The following is a 21,556-nucleotide window of genomic DNA, read 5'->3' as shown; positions in this document are numbered from 1 at the left end:
CATAATCAATTTTATTAGTAATAGTGGGAGCAAATTCAACAAAGTAGCTATCATTATTATTCTCATCAAGTGTAGGAGGCATAGTATAATCACAACAAAATTTACTCTCCATAGTAGGTGGCACCAAAAGACCACTATCATTATAATCGTAAATAGGAGGCAAAGTATCATCAAAGAAAATTTTCTCCTCAATGCTTGGGGGACTAAAAAGATCATGAAAACCAGCTTCCCCAAGCTTAGAACTTTCTATATTATTATCAACAATGGTGTTCAAAGCGTTCATACTAATATTACTACCAGCATGCAAATAAGATTTCATAGGTTTTTAAATTTTCGCATCAAACCATCCATGTCTTAAATCAGGAAATAGAATAAGAAGCTCATTGTTGTCCATTATGCCGAACTAGTGTAAACAAGAAACAAAAAGATGCAATTGCAGGATCTAAAGGAAATAGCTTCGAGCACAAACACAATGGTGCCGGAAAAGTATCGTACTCGGAACCAGAGTATGAGTGCCTTTTTACCTTTCCTCCCCGGCAACGGCGTCAGAAAAGTGCTTGATGTCTACGGGAGCTTCTATTCTTGTAGACAGTCTTGGGCCTCCAAGAGCAGAGGTTTGTAGAACAGCAGCAAGTTTCCCTTAAGTGGATCACCCAAGGTTTATCGATCTCGGGGAGGAAGAGGTCAAAGATATCCCTCTCATGCAACCCCGTAACCACAAAGCAAGAAGTCTCTTGTGTCCCCAACACACCTAATAGGTGCACTAGTTCGGCGAAGAGATAGTGAAATACAGGTGGTATGAATAAGTAGTAGCAACGGCACCGGAAAAGTGCTTTGCCCATGACGAGTAAACAAGCGTAGTAACGCAGCGATGAGTAACGCAGCGAGTAGTAACGCGATAAAACGAGTAAACAAGCAGCGATAGCGATATTTAGGAACAAGGCCTAGGGATTACACTTTCACTAGTGGACACTCTCAACATTGATCACATAACAGAATATATAAATGCATACTCTACACTTTTGTTGGATGATGAACACATTGCGTAGGATTACACGAACCCTCAATGCCGGAGTTAACAAGCTCCACAATAATGCTCATATTTTAGTAACCTTTAGTGTAAGATAGATCAAAAGACTAAACCAAGTACTAGCATAGCATGCACACCTGTCACCTTCATGCATATGTAGGAGGAATAGATCACATCAATATTATCATAGCAATAGTTAACTTCACAATCTACAAGAGATCATGATCATAGCATAAACCAAGTACTAACACGGTGCACACATCTGTCACCTTTGCACACGTGCGGGAGGAATAAAACTACTTTAATAACATTGCTAGAGTAGCACATAGATAAATTGTGATACAAACACATTGCAATCATAAAGAGATATAAATAAGCACCTCACTATGCCATTCAACGGTGAATAAGTATTCTGTGAAATATAGCCTAAGAGACTCACACGGTGCACACACTTGTCACCTTTACACACGTGGGACAAGGAGTCTCCGGAGATCACATAAGTAAAACTCACTTGACTAGCATAATGACATCTAGATTACAAGCATCATCATATGAATCTCAATCATGTAAGGCAGCTCATGAGATTATTGTACCTGAAGCACATAGGAGAGAGATGAACCACATAGCTACCGGTACGGCCCCGAGCCTCGATGGAGAACTACTCCCTCCTCATGGGAGCAGCGACGGTGATGAAGATGGCGGTGGAGATGGCAGCGGTGTCGATGGAGAAGCCTTCCGGGGCACTTCCCCGCTCCGGCAGGTGCCGGAACGGAGACTCCTGTCCCCCGGATCTTGGCTTCGCGATGGCGGCGACTCCGGAAGGTTTTCCGTATCGTGGTTTTTCGTATCGGGGTTTTCGCGACGGAGGCTTTATATAGGCGAAGAGGCGGCGCGGGGAGGGTCGAAGGGGTGGCCACACCATAGGCTGGCGCGGCCGGGGCCCGGGCCGCGCCACCCTATCATCCGGGGCCCACAGGGCCCCCTCGCGCGGCTCTCGGGTGTTCCGGATGCTTCCGGTGAAAATAGGAACCCGGATCTTGATTTCGTCCGATTCCGAGAATATTTCGTTACTAGGATTTCGAAACCAAAAACAGCAGAAAACAACAAGCGGCACTTCGGCATCTTGTTAATAGGTTAGTTCCAGAAAATGCACGAATATGACATAAAGTGTGCATAAAACATGTAGGTATCATCAATAATATGGCATAGAACATAAGAAATTATCGATACGTCGGAGACGTATCATCTCCCATGAGGAGGGAGTAGTTCTCCATCGAGGCTAATGGCTGTACTGGTAGCTATGTGGTTAATCTCTCTCTCCATGTACTTCAATACAATGATCTCATGAGCTGCTTTACATGATTGAGATTCATATGATGAGCTTGTAATCTAGATGTCGTTATGCTATTCAAGTGGATTTTACTTATGTGATCTCCGGAGACTTCTTGTCCCACGTGTGTAAAGGTGACAGTGTGTGCACCGTGTGGGTCTCTTAGGCTATATTTCACAGAATATTTATTCACTGAGTTATGATTTGAGTTGGATGTCTCTATGAAATTGTGGTGTGTTAGTACCTCCTATGAATGCTCACGGTGACAACGTGGGGTGTTTATTAGTACTTGGGAATACATCTTTAAGGTTTGCCTACATGATGAATTAGAGTTCGTTATCTTGCCGGAGAGTAATTCGAATAGCATAGTGAAGTGCTTATTTATATTCCTTTATGATTGCAATGTGCTTTATATCACTATTAATCTATGTGCTACTCTAGTGATGTTATTAAAGTAGTCTATTCCTCCTCCATGATGTAATGGTGACAGTGTGTGCATCATGTAGTACTTGGCATAGGTTATGATTGTGATCTCTTGTAGATTATGAAGTTAATTATTACTATGATAGTATTGATGTGATCTATTCCCCCTTTCATAGCTTGATGGTGACAGTGTGCATGCTATGTTAGTACTCGGTATAATTGCGTTGGTCTATCTTGCACTCTAAGGTTATTTAAATATGAACATCGAATGTTGTGGAGCTTGTTAACTCCGGCATTGAGGTGCTCTTGTAGCCCTACACAATTAATGGTGTTCATCATCCAACAAGAGAGTGTAGAGTGGTTTTATTATGTGATCAATGTTGAGAGTGTCCACTAGTGAAAGTATGATCCCTAGGCCTTGTTTCCAAATACCGCAATCATCGCTTATTTATCTGTTTCATCGCATCTTTACTTCCTGCAATATTACTACCATCAATCGCACGCCAGACAAGCTATTTTCTCGGCGCCGTTACTACTTGCTCATATTCATTCATACCACTTGTATTTCACTATCTCTTCGCCGAACTAGTGCACCTATACATCCGACAAGTGTATTGGGTGTGTTGGGGACACAAGAGACTTCTTGTATCGTGATTGCGGGGTTGCTTGAGAGGGATATCTTTGACCTCTTCCTCCCTGAGTTCGATAAACCTTGGGTGATTCACTTAAGGGAAACTTGCTGCTGTTCTACAAACCTCTGCTCTTGGAGGCCCAACACTATCTATAGGAAAAGAAGTGTGAGTAGACATCAATCACCATTATCGAGGACGTAGCAGCCGGGACTAAAACTGCGAGGATAATCCTCCTCGCGGCAACAACGACAACAACTTATTTGTCTTGTCAGAGCTCTCATTCTCCCCCAACCCGGAGATGGAGAGGAGAAGACGCCGGTTGTACATACCTAGGTTTTTCTTCTAGTTTTCGTCCCCTAGTGGCGGCTTGGAGCTGTACCTCAGATCTAGGCGGCAAGATCTGGGGATTAGGGTTCTTCTTCTTGTTGCTATGCCTCCTGTGGTCGGAGCATAGAAACGAGGAGGGAGCCACGATCTCCGCAAATAAAGTAGAGGCCGCGGATCTTCCGATGGTGCTGAGGCGCTGCGAAGCAGAGCCTCCCCTGGCCGGCCATGGAGGCGAGGGGGAGGGGCGATGCTTTCTGCGGCACACGACAGAGCTTCTTCTGGTCGGCCGTGGAGGCGAGGAGGAGAGGCCAAGCTGTGTGCTCTCCCCGGCGGAGCAGAGATCAAGGTACTTCTCTCTAGCTCTGGGTTTGGTGAGTTCTTGGGCTGCTCTTCCTCCTCCTTGTGGTTGTGGAGACAGACAGGAGAGTGAGAGCCTTAGTGCTGAAGGGGAAGATCTTCGATCTTGGTGTGGTGATCCATCCTGGGGACGAACCAAGTGGCGTAGTCCCCGGCGTCGCTGCCAGCGACCATGGTCCAAGATCCAATCATCGGCGCGGTGGAGAAGAAGGACCCGATTGCTTTGTTCTTTTATCTTTCTGGGATCCTTTTTGTAATTTCTTTGGACTGTTGTGCTATTGCTACTAAAGTCAAGGTCCTTTTTTAATTGTACCCACCGACTAATGGAGCTTCTCGGCCCTTCGGGGCCTTATCTGTTCAAAAAAAAAATCACCATATAAAGATGCAAGCTAGGTCTTTTCACCCAGGTTATCTAAAAAAATGCGATGTTAGATGTTTGAAGTCCACTATGTTAAAAAGGAAGATTTTCTTTTTCAGAAAAAAAAAAGCTTTCAAAATGCATACGCCAAAAACGGATGCGGTGCAACAGGTGGTCCGACCCATGCGTGCCACGAGCACACGACCGGCGGTTGAGCTGGGGACTTTGGGTGCCAAAACAGCATCCGAGTCAGAACCATCCGGATCCGTCCCGTTCCTTCCTTCCTTCCTTCCGGCCCACGGCGGCTCCGCACAGGAGACCCACCTCGCCGGCTCACTCCCGTTCGTTCCACCGCCGGCTCCTCCTCCCCCTCGCCGGCCGGCTGTCTCGAATTCGAAGCGGGCGCGCATGGCGGACCCGGAGGAGAGCCGGGCGCGGGAAGCCTCCCCGGGGCACGACGCGTCAACGAGCCACGCGGCGGCGCCGCCTCCCGAGGGCGCGTCGCCGGACTCGCTGCAGAACACGCCGTCCAACATCGCCAGGCTCGAGGACGCGATCGAGAACTGCGCCGCCCGCCGCAAGTACCTCGCCCGCACCAAGAGCCCCTCGGACGGCGAGGACGTCCGATGGTACTTCTGCAAGCTCCCCCTCGCCGACAGAGGTGCGCCTCCTCCTCCTCCCCCTCCTCCTCGCGTGCAGACCCCAGACTCCCTAGTTTCATGTGCTAATTAATCGGCTCCTTCGTAGTTATCATCTACGCCTGGTTCGCTGATCCCACGATCACCTGACGCTATCTGGGGTGTACGTTTCGTGTCAAACTCTTTCTGATTTGACTCTAACAAATGTCGATGTCAAAACACACACACACACACTCGTGCGCAGCGCGCCCCCCTGAATCTGCTGGTTGGGTTGTAATTTAAGATCCATGCATCGGCCAGTCAACCAACATGCGTTCGTACTTCGTTTTTCAGCACCATTTTGCTGTTATAATGCCGATTGTCCGGGTGAAGTGAACTGCTGAATCAACGACGTGTGAGCTGAACTTGTTACCGGGCTGACATTTGGCGCGTTTTTGTGAATTTTCTGTTGATGCAGTGCTCTCGGCTTCAGTCCCGCAGACGGACATAGTTGGGAAAGGGGACTATTTCAGGTTCAGCATGAGGGACTGTCTGGCGTTGGAGGCGGCTTTCTTAGAGGTCAGTACTTCGATGCCTGTGTACTGCTGAATGTTTACTCGCAAGTTCACATAAGCTGCGATGACTTCGTGATAGCTAGCTACAATGCTACGAATTCTGAAATACATGTTCATTTTGAAGCAATAATAACCTTTGTACATAATTGATCTCCAATTGGGTTTTCTAGGTTTGGGTTGTGCTAGTTTATCTACAGTAGTTTACACTGTGTGTGTGTGTGTTTAACTTGTTTTGTTCTCATAGCCTAGACCTACTCAATAGTATTAGGGGAAATTTATAATTTATATATCATTATTGTGTTACTGGTTTGTAGAGAGAGGAATCGCTGCTTGGTTACTGGTGGAGGGAGTATGCCGAATGCAGTGAAGGACCAGCAGGTTCCTTGGTGAAAACTGATATGTCAGACTCTGAACATCTGTATAAGGTGGAGGAGGAGCGGGTTGGGGTTCCTGTGAAAGGTGGACTGTATGAGGTTTGTATATGTTCTATTACTACCCATATGCTACCAGGATTTCTTATTTGTGTTCGCAAAACCAGTTATAGATCTATTTATCCATATTTACATTCTACTCATAACTATTGACTTAGTAGGTGTAACAAGTAAGATCAGTAAAACTGAACACTAGAGTATTGCTTATGTGGTTGTAAATATGGTGTTGTTTTTCACTGTCAAGTATGTTAGCTATTGAATTAGTTTTATAGTAACAGCGTACGCTGCTGCAGGTTGATTTGATGAGACGTCATTGCTTCCCTGTATATTGGAATGGTGAGAATAGACGTGTTTTGAGAGGCCACTGGTTTGCTCGAAAAGGAGGTCTTGATTGGATTCCCTTGCGTGAAGATGTTTCTGAACAACTTGAGTTAGCATATAATTGCCAGGTAGGAAATTATGCCATGTCCTTACTTTTTAGCAACATTATCCCGTAAGTGCGCTGCGTATTTATTCTTTCGTAACATTATTGGATAAATAGCTATATTATGGACTGATGCTTTGCTAGCACTGCTGTGAATAATATACTTGTAAGTTGGAATGCTCTAGAAAAAATAGCCAAAACTTGTCTCACTAGATAGTCTAAATCAGTTCAGTGGGCTGTGAGCTTAATTCTGAAAGCCAAAACTTGCCTCAATAGATGGTAATGGTGGCAAGGAATGCCATTTAACTATGTATGCGATGGGCACCTGCAGGCTGGATATACCATTTCCATATAAAGAAAGATTGGCATGTTGCAGTGTCTGTTTCTCCATTTATCCATAGGCAGACTCCCTTTTATAATTTCCCTGTGTTCAGAAAATAGTTGAACACCCTATTGTTGTCGCACTAGGTCTGGCATCGTCGCAAATTTCAACCTTCAGGCTTGTTTGCTGCACGGGTTGATCTCCAAGGAAGTACACCGGTATGTAATATACTGATATAACATTCCCAGAAATGAGAAGGAGAAGTTGGATGGAGGCTGAAGTATATCTTGTGCAGGGCTTGCATGCTTTTTTTACTGGAGAGGATGATACTTGGGAGGCTTGGCTTGTCTTTGATACAGGTCCTAAGTTAGGTAGCAGCACAATCAAAATAAGGCGTGGTTTCTCTTCTTCTGGAGCTGCAAATCCCACCCAGGTGAACAACCATGTTAATTGTTTTAATGCTATTTATGTCTATCCTAAGCTTTGCTCTCAACCTCACAATGTTGAATAGCTTAGAGAAGTCAAAATCGTTTATGAACCGAAATAATGGGATACCTTTACTGTTTAAATCATGGCCTGTTAAATGTTAATGCCCATAGCCCATTTGGTTTGTGAGCACAAAATGTTGGCCTCTGGGTGGTTTACACTTAGCTGTAGAGGCTGTATGATACTTAACAGCATCAAGAAGGATTGACAAACTAGTGATGTATCGTACTGACCATTAAATATGTTATTTGAGCTGGTGCTGCTCGTGATGAATTGTGTTCTGACTTCTGACATACTGTGGACTAGATAGCTGAAGATTGTGATCTCGTCAATTGTTAGCGATATCATTGCTTAATTTTTTGCAGCAAAAAGGGGCCTATTCTATCTGTGCCCATTTCTTTTATAGCTAAGTATTCAATGTACGATTTCATATACCTGCTAGTGTAAATCTAGAATGAGAACCTGCCACCTCGTTGTGGCGTTCCCTTGTAAGCTTGGAGCTATCTTCTTATTTATGACACTGTGTTTGGTTGCATTGAATTAGACCTGGAATTAGCTATTTAGAATTCGAAACTTAATTCTGCTGTTTGGTTAGTCATAGAATTTACGCCCGGAAACTACCCTCAATTCCAAGCCCACCCCGCCGCGCGTGTCCGCCCGTGCTAGGGAATACGGAGCTCGGGACCTCCGTATTGGCTTGAAATTGAGCGAACCGTTTTGTTCCCAAAAACAGTTCGTCCTTCCCCACCTCCAAGCCTCCTCTTCCTCCTATCCCCCCCTCGGCAGGAGTCATGGGCGCCGCCGCTGGCCACTTCCGCCCTCCGTCGCACGCGCCACCGCTTCATTTGGGTAGCCATGCCGTTCGTGCCGCCCAGGGTTGCGGCCATGGTGAATTGGTGATGCCGCACCAGATGGTACCGCACTTAGTGCAGTTCCACGACATCGTGCCGCCGCCCCCGCCACTGGCACCAGTGGATTGGTTCATGTGCTAGTATCAGCGAGAACTTGATCTGATCGATTTTTGTCTAGGCCATGGTGAATTGGTGATGCCGCACCAGATGGTACCACACTTAGTGCGGTTCCACGACATCGTGCCGCCGCCCCCGCCACTGTAGCCGGCGCCTGTGGCCAGTGGATTGGTTCATGTGCTAGTATCAGCGACAACTCGATCTGATCGATTTTTGTCTACGATTGATATAGCCACATCTTGTTACTACGAGGCAGGAGCTTATGAACCGGTCTATTGATTCATGTGTTAATCGGCTTCTGGTCCATGAGATGGATAAGTAGATTAATGGCTTTGAAAAGCAGTTCAACATTTGCAGAGGTAGCAGTATATGATACTACTTGCATGTACGATCAGTCTGTACTGAAATGATACGGTCAGCAAAAGAAATTGTTATTCTGCGTTGCCGGCCGACCATACCGATATGTATGTATTTTTGTGGAAAATAATATGTATACATTTTAATATACACATGCTATTTTTCGTACATGTACATAAGTTTATATTATCCAAATTGACCAAACCATCTAATTTCGTGGTTGTTACATCCAAACAGAAATTGGAATTGGTACCATCTTCTGATTCCAACATCAAATTCCATTTACACCCAAACAACATAATTTGAATTTGAAACAATTTCCTTTCCATCTTGGATTTGGAATTTACTATCCAATTCAATTCCAGACTCGATTTAGTGCATCCAAACACAGCATGTGTGCGTGGTGTATAATTGTTATTTGATACTCTGCCAGGATGAGTTGCGTCAGCAGAAAGAAGAGGAAACAGATGATTACTGCTCTCAGGTACTTCTTTTGTCAGGCATCTTTTCTCTTTATACATTAGTTTCCATAATCATTATTCTATCATCTCCCAAGCAAAGTAATCCATCTGAATAATAGATGGTTCCTCAAACCAAACTGTCATGACACCTAACACACATGTACATTATTGTGATTGTATGCACTAATTTCTTACATGTCTGAATTACTTAGGCATCCACCTTACACCTATGATTGTCACACAAATGAAATGTGTATGCTGTGGCTGCCGCTTTCCCCCTTAAATGCATGTGAACGAAGTTACCGTAAACTTTACAAAGATTATTGCCTAAGGAAATTTGGAGATGCTGACGTACCTCCTGATTATGTCTTAATAGGTTCCAGTTGGTCATCTGGTATTCATGGTTCATGGCATCGGGCAGAGATTGGAGAAAGCTAATCTTGTTGATGATGTTGTCGATTTCCGCCGTATCACTGCTAACCTAGCTGATAGATACTTAACTCCCTATCAAAGAAGTACACAGAGGGTTCTATTCATTCCGTGTCAGGTAACATTAATAAATTATTAAAACTAAGTTACTTGTTCTGATACCACATATGGAAATCTCTAGCATCATTATTTGTTGATCCCTTTGTTGCAAAGGATAAAACAGCTGAATTGTCTATAGCATGATAAAGCAAGCGCGAATCTGACAACTTTATCATCTACTGGAACTAAACATGTGTATCACTTTGTACAGTGTTACTTAGAATTGTGACTACATTGTGTTTCATTAATTTTATCAGAAAGGGGATGGCACATATGGCAGGTTGGTATTGATCACCTATGAGCACTGGGAGCTTTTTATATACTCTGTCATGTCTGTCATCCATTGCTTTTAGGCAAACACACTTATCTAGTTAATCAGCAATGACTTTAGCATATGTGTATAGCTAAGTATATTGCACATACACAGTAGCATGCTGCCCTTTTGTTCTACATGATATGAAATCCGTTTTCCTCCATGTTTTCACTGGTGGTTTTTATGTTGCATAGTGGTGATTATCATTGCAGTGGAGGAATGTTTAATAGTGATGATTATTATTGCAGTGGAGGAAGAGCTTGAAGCTTGGTGGTGAACGCACAGTTGAGAAGATCACCTTGGATGGAGTTAAAGGTCTCCGCGTAGCGTTAGGCGCCACCGTTCATGATGTTTTGTATTATATGAGTCCTATCTACTGCCAGCATATAATTGACTCGGTATTTTGCTTTCTAGGCACACTTTTTCCAGTCATTTCCATTAATTCCTTGATTTCCATTTAGCAATAGAACATACTTATAGTAGTTCTACTTCAGACGTTGGTTTCTGAGTATATCCCCTTTCTTATATTCCACCTCAATAGTTTCTGCATTGGAACATGAAACCCATACGAAGTTCACATGCTGAGATGGAATTATGGAACAAAAGTGTCAGCAACTTTTCAAGAAAATTTCAGATATATATTAATTACTATTTTTTTACATGGAGTAGGATCTCATGTGTTTTTTCTCTGTTACGAGTTAGTTCGTGTGTCATGGATGTTTGAGAAAAGGTTTTTGTGCCATGACATGGTATTTTATTGCATTTTTTTTGAGGTGGAAAGGGACGACCATCACCCCATCCACCAAGTCTTTTAATTAGTGAGGATGATGATTTAATAATTCAAATATATAACAGGTTTCAAGTCAGTTGAACCAGTTGTATATGAAGTTTTTGAAGAGAAATCCTGGCTACAATGGAAAGGTTTGCTGTTCATAGATTTTTTCATTATATTTTTTGAACATTATACTTTTTCTGTCAGTTAGACAAGAAGCTGCTTGCCTTTTTTTTTGGCAGGTTTCGCTGTATGGCCACTCGTTGGGAAGTGTTCTAACATATGATATACTTTGCCACCAAGAAACCCTTTCCGCCCCATTTCCAACAGATTATTTTAAGATGGAAGTTCCGTCTGATGAAGACCAAGTAGGAAAGGCACCCAACACGACTGCTGTTCATGACTCTGGCGTAAAAGAACATGATACTTCTTCCACTTCAGGACATTCTTCTGCTGATAATGTAAATGATGTAGATGAAGACAACAACAGAACCGATGGCTCATTTACAGACAAGATCGCCTCGCCATGTGTGTCTGAGAATGTGCCAAATCATGATGACACACTAGCATCACCTATCGCAGTTGATGGGGTACAAAATGAAGTCGGAAATCAGGATGAGAATCATCAGATGTCTTGTACTGAAGAAGGGGATACTTCAGCTGTAAGCACAAAAGATGCTGAGTCTGTTTCAAGATCTACTGTAGAACTACATGAAAAGATCCTTGACAAAGACAAATCGATCTCGTCATTGGAAGAAGAGGTGTGAATTTATTGAATTCGGCTAAATATTATGTGCTTATCATTTAGGATTTTTTAAATTACATAAGAAGGCTAACAATGCTGATTACCTTGAGATCAACTCATCAGAACAATATTTGTAGTTATGATTGATAACTTGTTTCAGAACACAAAATTTAGGGTTTTATTTTGGAGCGTAGCAACTGCCCAACTTACATATTGTGTTGATGCCTAGATTTCTATCTTCACTTCAGGTGAGACGTCTTAAAGCTAAACTAGCAGAACTGGAGCGACATAATGATTTGAGTGAAAGCATCAGTAATGTTGAGTCTCATCAAGGTAATTGTTGCTTTTGTTCCATGGTGTTTCCTGGAAGAATATGTTTGCATCTGCGAGGGTTTATTTTCAGATATTTATGTGTTCAGATTCTAATTATACAGTGAGCCTTGTATCAGGCAAACTTAACATCGGGCAAAGCAGCACAAGTCAGTCCTACAGACCACACATTAGATACACTAAGCTAAATTTTAAGGTAACATATCCTTATTGTTCAGTGATGTTCTTTTACTTTTGGTACTTTATATCATCATCACATCATTTTTTGGATAATCAGGTCGACACATTCTTTGCTGCTGGATCCCCTGTGGGAGTCTTTCTGTCCCTGCGGAATGTTCGTATTGGTGTTGGTATGTAACCTTTGGCTAATAAATGCTTTGTTACACCAGTGTCGAAACTTTTACCCCTTTTTGGTTTAGATACTTTCCATGACACTTTTCTTATGTTTAGAACTATACTATATGTAGTATTTTGACATTTAGTAACCAATTACTTAACAATGGGCATATATTTTATGTATAAAACTTTCAGCATTGGGATACTGATTTGTTTGTTGCATAGCTGCTAGAAGAATTATCTATGCTGTTTTCAGCATAATAGCATAAAACAATGGCCAGTAAATAAGCTACAAGCAGGGATTAACATGGCCGGTGTGGCTCAGAATGTTATTCTTCTGAATGATTCTTTTTTGATGAATTGTGGCGTGGCTCCCGTTGTATTAGCATGCACTGTGTCCTCATGTTTATCAAGTCATTATTAGCATCTCTTCCTCTATGTAGCTATTGTTCCTGTCCAGTTGTCAGTGTCTTGATGATTTGTCATATTTGAGAGGTGTACGGGGGACCTGGGCCCAGCTTATGATTTGTCATTGCCCCTGGTAATTGGCAATCATTGTCTTATTTCTGGAATTCATAGCTTCTTTTAAAGGCAGGGGACAAGATTATTGGCAAGACAAGAACATAGTTGAAGAGATGCCATGCTGCCGGCAGATGTTCAATATTTTTCATCCTTTTGATCCTGTAGCATACAGGTTTGTAGCTTCCCTGCATATAGTTTTTGTAACCTTATGTTTAGAGAGCTGACTAAATATGCAATATCATGATGAAACTAAATAATACCAATCTGGTAGGAATTAACATCTTATGCAATCGTGGTCACTTTTATCAGTTGTCCCAGAAGCCACTAAGCTTCATCACTTTTAGACATGTTCCTTTATTTCACTGGAAGAGAATGAACTTATCTATTGCACAGTGAGGAGGAGACTCATAAATCTACGTTGGCGTGTATGCAGAGTTGAACCACTTGTATGTGAAGATTATGTGAACAAGCGCCCCGTCCTTATACCCTACCATAGAGGCGGAAAGAGGATACATGTTGGAGTGCAGGTGTGTAGTATGTCATTTTAACTGCGCTAACAGAGAAGCGTGCTTATATTTCTAATTTAAGGCTGTTTTGCCTCATATAAGTAATTTGGTTTGATATGCTACAGGAGTTCACAGAAGATGTTGCTGCACGTTCTCAAGCTATAGCCCGACAATTCAAGTCACTGAAGGTTTGCTCTTTATTCTGAAATGCTCATGTGAATGTAACACATACACTTTAGAAACAGTAACATGAATCTGGGTGGGGTTTGATACATTAACCTCCGATACATGTGAATGATAAAGAACTGCTGGCATGGCTCTTGCTTAAGGAGTTGTATGTTTGTTCTGTTTAGGTTAAAGCTGTAGCTGCTTTCCTATCAATGGGCAAACATGACGCGGAAGGTACTGATATATCGGTGTTTATTAGCTTTTACACGTTCCAAGCCACAAACAAGCAGCGTTCTGATCATTTATTATTATTCAGAGGACGGTGAGAGTACCAAGGAGGAAGAGAGATCATATGGTTCCATGATGATGGAAAGGTTGACAGGTTCACCTGATGGTCGGGTTGATCATGTGCTTCAGGTTATTGAGCTCTTGCAGTTAAATCAATATAATTTCTACAGTTTCTATTGTTGCGTTGTTGCTTAGTATAGGCATTAAACTGTGTGCTCCACCCCGCGTTGGGAAAGGTATCTTGCGATCCTTAGGCGTGCGTGGTTGCGTGCGTGGTTTTGTGGGTACGTTTGGATGATGCCCACAGCAGCCCTACCAAAATTGGCAAGCCAATTTTTTGGCGCAGATTTCTTCCGCCGTGGGTTGGCCAAAATTTTGGCTAGAATCTGTGAGAGCAGCAGCAGTGGTCCCATGGGCAGCCAAAAAATTGGCAACACACCAAACAAGTGAGGAGATTTGGCATGACCAATATTTTGGTAAGGTGGAGATGCACAACCCCATGTGTTTTAAATTCTCAGACCGTTTCTAAAAAGCAGCTCAGGACTTCCAGGGGCGGATATATTGTTAGTGCTCCCTCTCTGTTCTCTCTTCCCTCTGTTCTCTCTCTTGAGTAAAAGCAGAAAATGAAGGACTAAAACTACAGAGGAGAAATGGGGTGTAGCAACGGATGTGTTCTTCTTCTATTAGCTCTTGTAGCAATGGATGCTGGTTGCGGATTGTAGTTTCCCAAAGAAATGGGGTGCACACGCAACTAGTTGCGGATTGTAGTTTCCCCGGATGCTGAACAATACTTGGCAACGAATGGCTACAGAACTGAGCAACCGATGCTTGTCCTAGCAACCTATGCTAGGACCACATGCTTACCCCAGCAACCTATGCTAGGATAGCAATGCTTTGTTCCCCTTCTTACATGGGAGGGGTGGTACCCCCTATTTATACTTGTACACTTCTAGACATGCCTACACAACCTATGTGCACTAAATCTAGAGTTCTCCCTACATGCCCTGGATACTTCTAGAACGGCATACATGCCTATCTATTCAGTACACAACCTATGCGCACTGTTCACTCACACAGGACACAACTCATGTGCCTTGTTCACACATAGCAAGCACACACACAACCTATGTGTGCTATTCACACTACAGCCTGCACACAACAAGATTACATTGAGGCTAACAGATATCAAGTCCCTAGTGGCAAGTTTGGAACTGCCTGATTCCCCAGATCCCCACCAGGATTGCTAACCCCCTCTGTCACTGTGACCCAGTTTCCCCTCCCTGCTTCCATTTTGGCATAGTTAGTTAGGTTTTCTTGTATACATATACAGTAACTGCAGATATTTCGGAGCTTACAATCTCAATAATCTAATTGCAGGAGAAAACATTTCAACATCCATATTTATCTGCCCTGGGATCTCATACGTGAGCTCACTCATCATTCTGTCTGGTTTGCTCATTTTTTCCCGTGTTTATTTCTCACATTAACAAGCCTGTGGGTCTATTCCTGTAGTAACTATTGGCGAGATCATGATACAGCTCTCTTCATGATCAAACATTTGTACCGTGATATACCTGAAGAACCTCCAACTGATGCAACTGGAAGACCGCCCATTAGACTATTCTATGTGAGGGATCCAATTGCTGAAGACACCCCTTGACATTTTCTGATAACTCATCAGTTAAAGAGTTCTCTAGAAAAGTGAAAAGTTATTCAAGAAAAACGGAGGACGATGCAAACTGTGAAGCTTCTTGATGGGTATATATCTGGAACATCCTCTTCACTCTGACACCAGACACGGAAGTAAAGAACACACATTTTGGGCGAATGAGCGTTGCACATAGAATCAGGGGCCAACAGTTGCTGTGTATAACTTGTTCATCAATGTATGTAGTGTTGATGTTGTACATGCACAGGTAAAGATGACCAAAATAAATCGATTAGTTTCGAGCAGTTCAGCACCAGGTGGAAAGCAGAGAGCAAAGACCGCAAAACTCAGTTCCATGCCAGCACCCTGCAGTGCAGTAGAGTTCGATGGCAACATGGTATGCACCGGAACCAAAGCAGATATGTGTTCTCAACTTCTCATGTCATGTACGGAGAGTGGAGCATGCCAATGTCGGTCTAGTTGTAAAGGAAACATCAACAGCAACAAGAGGATCCGCCAGATGCAAATGAGATACCCAGTACACACTAGGCAAATGAGACTGGAGAATGATGAATCTTATGTTGTCAGTCAAGATTTTTAGCTCTTAAAAGTTGGTCAGAGTACAGCTAAACTCGATTGATATAGTATAAAAGAAAGATAGATTGTTGTAACCTGGGCAGTCGCTGTAATCTGACACGTTGAAGGTCCTGTTCCGTCCCTATCAGTATTACATTTTTAGTCAGCCGCTTAATTTGATCGCGTTTTGCCTGGGTTGGTTTGACCTGTGACATGGTCGCTCCGCTCCCTCCTGCAACGAACCTACCAGATTGCAAAATACGCGTACACGTGCATGTGCTCTGACTTGCTCCAACTGATCCCTACTTACTTTTTTTTTTTTAACAAGGATCCCTACTTACTTCGGAACATGCTTTTGTTGCTTATATTTGTGTACGAGACCATGTATTTGTTCGGTTGCTTGTACTACTACCATGCTACGTGCGTGGGGCGCTTGGCTTCCTCGTGCACCATAAGTAGGGGTGGCAATGGGCCTGTTCTCCGCGAACCCGTGGAGAATTCATATATTGGTTCGCGGAGAATTCATATATTAGGAGACGGGTATTGGGGAATTTTGATCCGTGCTATCTAAAATGGGGATTGGGATTAAAAGGTCTCCCTATATCTGTTCCCCATTATACCTTTATATACATATATAAAATATGTTGTAATATTGTGTATAGTGTAGTATATTACAATACATTTTAGCATGTATGATACCGAAAAGTACATTTGGCTCCCGAGCTCCAGTGCTCTCGCCATTCTAAAAAAAATTTAAAAATATTTTTTAGTTATCAAAAAATCTGAAAAATAATTCTGTAGATTGTTAGTGATACATCTCACAATCATAGAAAATATCAATCCAAAATTATTTTTAATTTGAGCCAGACAAGAAAACAAAATCTGACATATTTTTGTAGATTTGAAAATGACTACCCAGATCTGCACTTTTGTCTTTTTTGTGTAGCTTAAAATATAAATTATTTGAAATTGATATTTTACACGTTTGTGGGATACATTATTGGCTATATGCATATATTTTTTTCAGAATTTTTTGAAATTCAAAAATATGATTTTTAATTTATTTTAAAAACGGGATCACTGCTGCCCATGTGCACCAAATCTCTGTCCGTATGATACTCTTTTTTTTTTTGTATTTTACCACCTACGTTATTATAAAGTTGCTTATTTGTATATGTGTAAAACATGTAAGATCATAAAATTTTGAGAATATAATTTGAATTTAGCTTCTTAATGCGGAAACCGATCCCCTCCCCGAACCCGGTGGGATGAGGATGAGAATTTTTTTCCCCAATTATTAAATGGGGATGGAGATGAGAAGACACTGAGATTTGATGGGGCGACACGTTTTAGAGTGTCTTCGGTAGCTTGTATCATCCTTATCTTTTGGTATGGCTATTTCTTTCGAGACCTGTCAACCGTATATATTGCAACTACGTTGAATATTTGGTAGTTGAGCCAAAATGTTGAATACGTGGATATATGGTATCATGCAAGAGTTGAACTCACACATTGTCCTTGACTCCAAGCCATGCGCATCATTCGTCAGGCGTGATCGAGGTTTTTAAGGGGACGTCCCAAAGAAGAAAATAGGTGTGAGCACGACGCTTAACCTATTCAAGTCTAGGCTTTCACTCGAAGTGCTTGATCCAAGGGCGAGGCTAGAAGAGGACTCCATAACGACCCCTCCAAATAGGAGAGTGATGCCCATAGGTGCTGCCACCATCGGCAGACAAGAGTAATCACCCCAAAATTCAGTTTATACAACGACATATCACCTTTCTGAAAACACTCAAACAAAGCCATCAAATCAGTTTTAATGACCTCCCAAAAACATTGATAAAACTCTGCAGGATAACCTGGTGATTTATTAAGTTCCATTTTTGCCGTTAACAAATTATTCTCTTCCGTGGACAATTGCGGGATATCATCCGTTCTATCTTCATCCAAAGAGACAGAACTAGGTTCAGGATTTCCAAACAATTTTTTATAATATTCCGAAATATACACCCTAAGGTTATCATCACCGACAATAGTGCCTTCTTGTTGTTCTAATTGAAATATTTTCATTTTCATATGCTTTCCATTTGCTATGAGGTGAAAATACTTAGTATTGTTGCACCCCTCTTGAATATATTTTGCCTTAGCTCTTTGCGCCCACTTTATCTCCTCTTCCCTTCTAAGCTTAGTTAATTTTTCATTAGCCAATTTTAGCTAATTACGCTCTTCTAGCGACAAAGGAATAGTTTCTGCCTTAATATCTAAAATATCAATGATATTCAGTAATCGTTCTTTCTCTTTTTTGTATTTCCCACTTAAATTTTTAGCCCACCCTCGTAAGAAGCGACGCAATGCCTAATCTTATTTTGCTACAGCAGATTGTTTCAATATGTACATGAAAATACATTCTTTAAATACTGTATCATGATAAATAAACATAATGTCAACGATGCATGGTTTCAATACGACTTTCGGTTAGGGGCATAATTATGGGTTGAGAGCAAACTCGGTAAATTCTAACGATCCAATTCAATTTCATGCACGGTGAGCACCGAGGAGGTCTCTTTGAAAAGAGATGAACTGTTAGAGGGCTAGCTGTATCTAACTAAGCATTGCATGAAAGGAGAGGAACGGCCGTTAACATGATGATGATCGAGTAAGCACCATGCCAGCATCATCAAGGTGTTCACAGTCACCAGAGTTGGTGGAATAGCACACAGTTCATCGTTTTGGGCTAGCTGTATTTTTCTAATTGGGGAGGTGCTAGCTGTTTTGTTGCAGGATGAGGTGACGATGAGCGGAGCCAGGCTCATTTTATTCCGCGAACCCAACAGGGGAGACACCTATGCATGCACAGCACCGCAAACTGATCTAATCATGGCTGGTGATTGCGTCCGCCGATACGGTTCACGATCCAACAGTGATGTTGCTGTCTTCAAGTAGATTATTAAGATTTGTGTACTCCCTTCCTTTTGTTAATAATATTTCTCGTTGAATCGTATGTATCTATATATTGTTTAGTGCATCTATTCAATCGTTTTAGTTTTATAGTGGGAAGTATCACGACTAGGGTATCTCGTAAAAGGACGTTGGCCGTAGCCTAAATTTAGAGCATCTCCAGTCGCGTTCCTCAAAAAACGTCCGGCACAAACAATTTGGAGCACGTATGGGACCACGTCGGACAAAAAAAGATCAAAAATCTGTACAAAAAAGAGGCCCTTTCCAGCTGCGTCCCTTCCGGATGCATGCATTTTAATAGAAGGGATCACCCCATGTGGAAAAAATAGGTGAGAGAAAGTGTGGGAAAAGAGAATGACATGTGGGGACTAGGGGCTGCATGCATGCATGTGGGCGCTGTTTTTGTGTCCGGCGTCCCCAGTAGAGTCTACTGGAGACGTCGGACACAAAATGAGGCGCTATTTAGCTTTGGGGGACGCGACTGGAACGCGATTTTCCCCATTTCTTGTTCGCCGTCCCCCAAACGCCAAACGCCGTTTGGGGGAAGCGACTGGAGATGCTCTTAGGCTGGATTTGCGGTCTGGTGGACAACACATGGACTTGTCACGTGTCCTTCCGTGGCCTGCAAGTCACTGGAACTAGATAGTTTTATTACTTTGTTGATAACTATTACATTTAAAATGAATTAATCTAAACCAAACTCTATTGGGTTCTTGTTGCCAACATCGACTTATCTAGCTTGGCCCTCATTTTCTTGCCACTCGTCAATTGTCTTATTGCCGATCGCGCTAGGGGAGTTTCATTGGTCCTCGTCATCGCCCTCGGATACCACATAATAGATTTATTGGCACGCCGCATCCTCTCGGTCGTGGCTAGATTTCACCTATTGAGGCGGACTTATCATGGCCTCTCGTTCTGCGTTGTCACCGTCAACTTTATCGCTTCGGCAAATGCTTCAACTTCGGCATCCCTAGTTGTCTACCGCGCCGCCATTGTCGCCGCGTCCTCCCATAGCCGCTCGGTAGCCACCTGTACGACAATTAAGGTAGCCCTCTTGCGGGCGGCCCACCGGGATAGATGGGGCTGTTAGAGATGGCCTTAAAGTATTCTTTTGGTATAGGATAGGGATTTGGTGTACATGGGCACCAGTGGTCCCTCCAATTTTAGATTTTTAATTTTTTTAAAATCTCAAATTTCTATTTTTCTAAAAATTATGGCGTTAACTATGTAGATAGATATGTACAGGAGGAGTCTACGCGAAAAAGTCCCGGTAAAAAGTACTTTAAGTTTTGAGAAATACAAAATAAACAAATTTCTGACAAAAAGATATACTATTTTAATACTATTGTAATACCATTTAATGTCACAGATTTATCTTTTTTATATTTCCCATTATGCAACGTATTTTTTAACGGATTTTTTTTGCATACACCCATACTATACATACTAGTTGAATGCCCGTGCGTTACTACGGGTTCCCAAATTTGTTTTGCCACCATATCACATGTGTAAACATAATAGCTGCCTAAAATTGCATTGTTATAATAAAATAATTAATATGTGTGATGAACATTAGAATTCCCTAATCATGAACATGTGTGATGAACATTTCCTCGATGTTGTATTATTACATTTATGTCGCTTAAGGCTTGTCTAGTGTTCATTTTTTATATATGTGGTCGTATCATGGATCCTACCACATCAACTCTAGTGAACCACCAATGGTTAGTTATCTTCTCAGGCCTTAAAAGTGTTACACCTATATAAAGTATTTTTCTCATGTATGTGTTGCTTTGTGATTAGTTGGCATCCAAGTCCTAAAAACTCGATCGCATGGAACAAAACGTGATACTTCCTCTTCCTAGGACTTACTCCTAAATCCACTATGGAACCCATTGGTGAGCATGAATTCAATAAACTCCGAACTTGCTGAAGAGCAAGTGGAGTTAGCCATGTGACATTTTTTTCCCTCGAACTTCAACCTAGAAAATGTAGTCAAACCATAAACATTGACTGTAGGCAATGCAGTGAATAAGAATGCAACGGGTATGCAGATAACAATGACAGATATATAAATGGCTTCCAGGTGGAATTAGTTTGAGAAATATATGCCTACAGTTCATGGCTTATTCAACATTGCACAAAGATTCCTCCAAATTAACAAAACAAAATGCAAGGAAAATTGTGCATATTGATCAACAAAAAGTGTTTGAAAGAGGCAAACACCAATTTTCTTCACATTTACATGGATTTCTTCGAAGATTTTCCTTGGTTGCTAGTAAATATAGACTTTTGCAAACTTAAATTCTTGCTCGCAAAACCACCAAATAGCAACACACCATAGTGGTTGTAGAGGTGGGGAAGGCTAAGACATGATGACCGGATGCAACGACTCAGAACATAAATCCCGTTTGAGTGTCATAGGTATCAGGTTGATGTACGGAAATTTGTCATTCCATAACTAATATACATGCGATAGTTATGAATTCCTTGTACCTGCAAACGCTCATCTTCAATAGCGGGTACCGCCACAAACAAATGAACTATGGTTAGGCAATCATATCCAGGTCTCTAAGGCAACAATAAAAGTTGGATACTTGCACAACACAGTTTGGATAACCCCCAAAGAATCATCTTGAATCCGATCGGTACCTTTCAATGATAAGCCTGTCGAGTTTGTAAGTTGGTGGCAAATTCAACGGTTTGTCTGCAAGATCCTTGTTTTTCTTAGTAAAATCTTTTTAAACGTTATTTCTATAAACCTTGAT

General features: G+C 42.1%; 1 protein-coding gene across 1 annotated transcript; it reads left to right on the top strand.

The window, feature by feature from the left end:
* Positions 1-4,956: 4,956 nt before the first annotated feature.
* Positions 4,957-16,022, top strand: LOC124694158 (phospholipase SGR2-like; the record flags this gene model as incomplete). Its single annotated transcript, XM_047227178.1, is given in 22 exon segments — positions 4,957-5,118; positions 5,553-5,653; positions 5,964-6,122; positions 6,374-6,529; positions 6,973-7,044; positions 7,122-7,259; positions 9,071-9,121; positions 9,475-9,645; positions 10,188-10,337; positions 10,795-10,860; positions 10,954-11,472; positions 11,705-11,789; positions 11,906-11,982; positions 12,064-12,136; positions 12,714-12,816; positions 13,078-13,171; positions 13,276-13,338; positions 13,504-13,552; positions 13,635-13,735; positions 14,984-15,030; positions 15,119-15,261; positions 15,264-16,022. Coding segments are annotated over 22 exon segments (2,678 nt in total), but the record flags the coding sequence as incomplete, so codon positions are not given.
* Positions 16,023-21,556: the final 5,534 nt, after the last annotated feature.

Source organism: Lolium rigidum, chromosome 1, assembly GCF_022539505.1.
Source record: "Lolium rigidum isolate FL_2022 chromosome 1, APGP_CSIRO_Lrig_0.1, whole genome shotgun sequence".
Taxonomy (NCBI): domain Eukaryota; kingdom Viridiplantae; phylum Streptophyta; class Magnoliopsida; order Poales; family Poaceae; genus Lolium; species Lolium rigidum.
The sequence above is the reverse complement of the archived record's forward strand: the minus strand, read 5'-3'. Positions and strand labels throughout refer to the sequence as shown.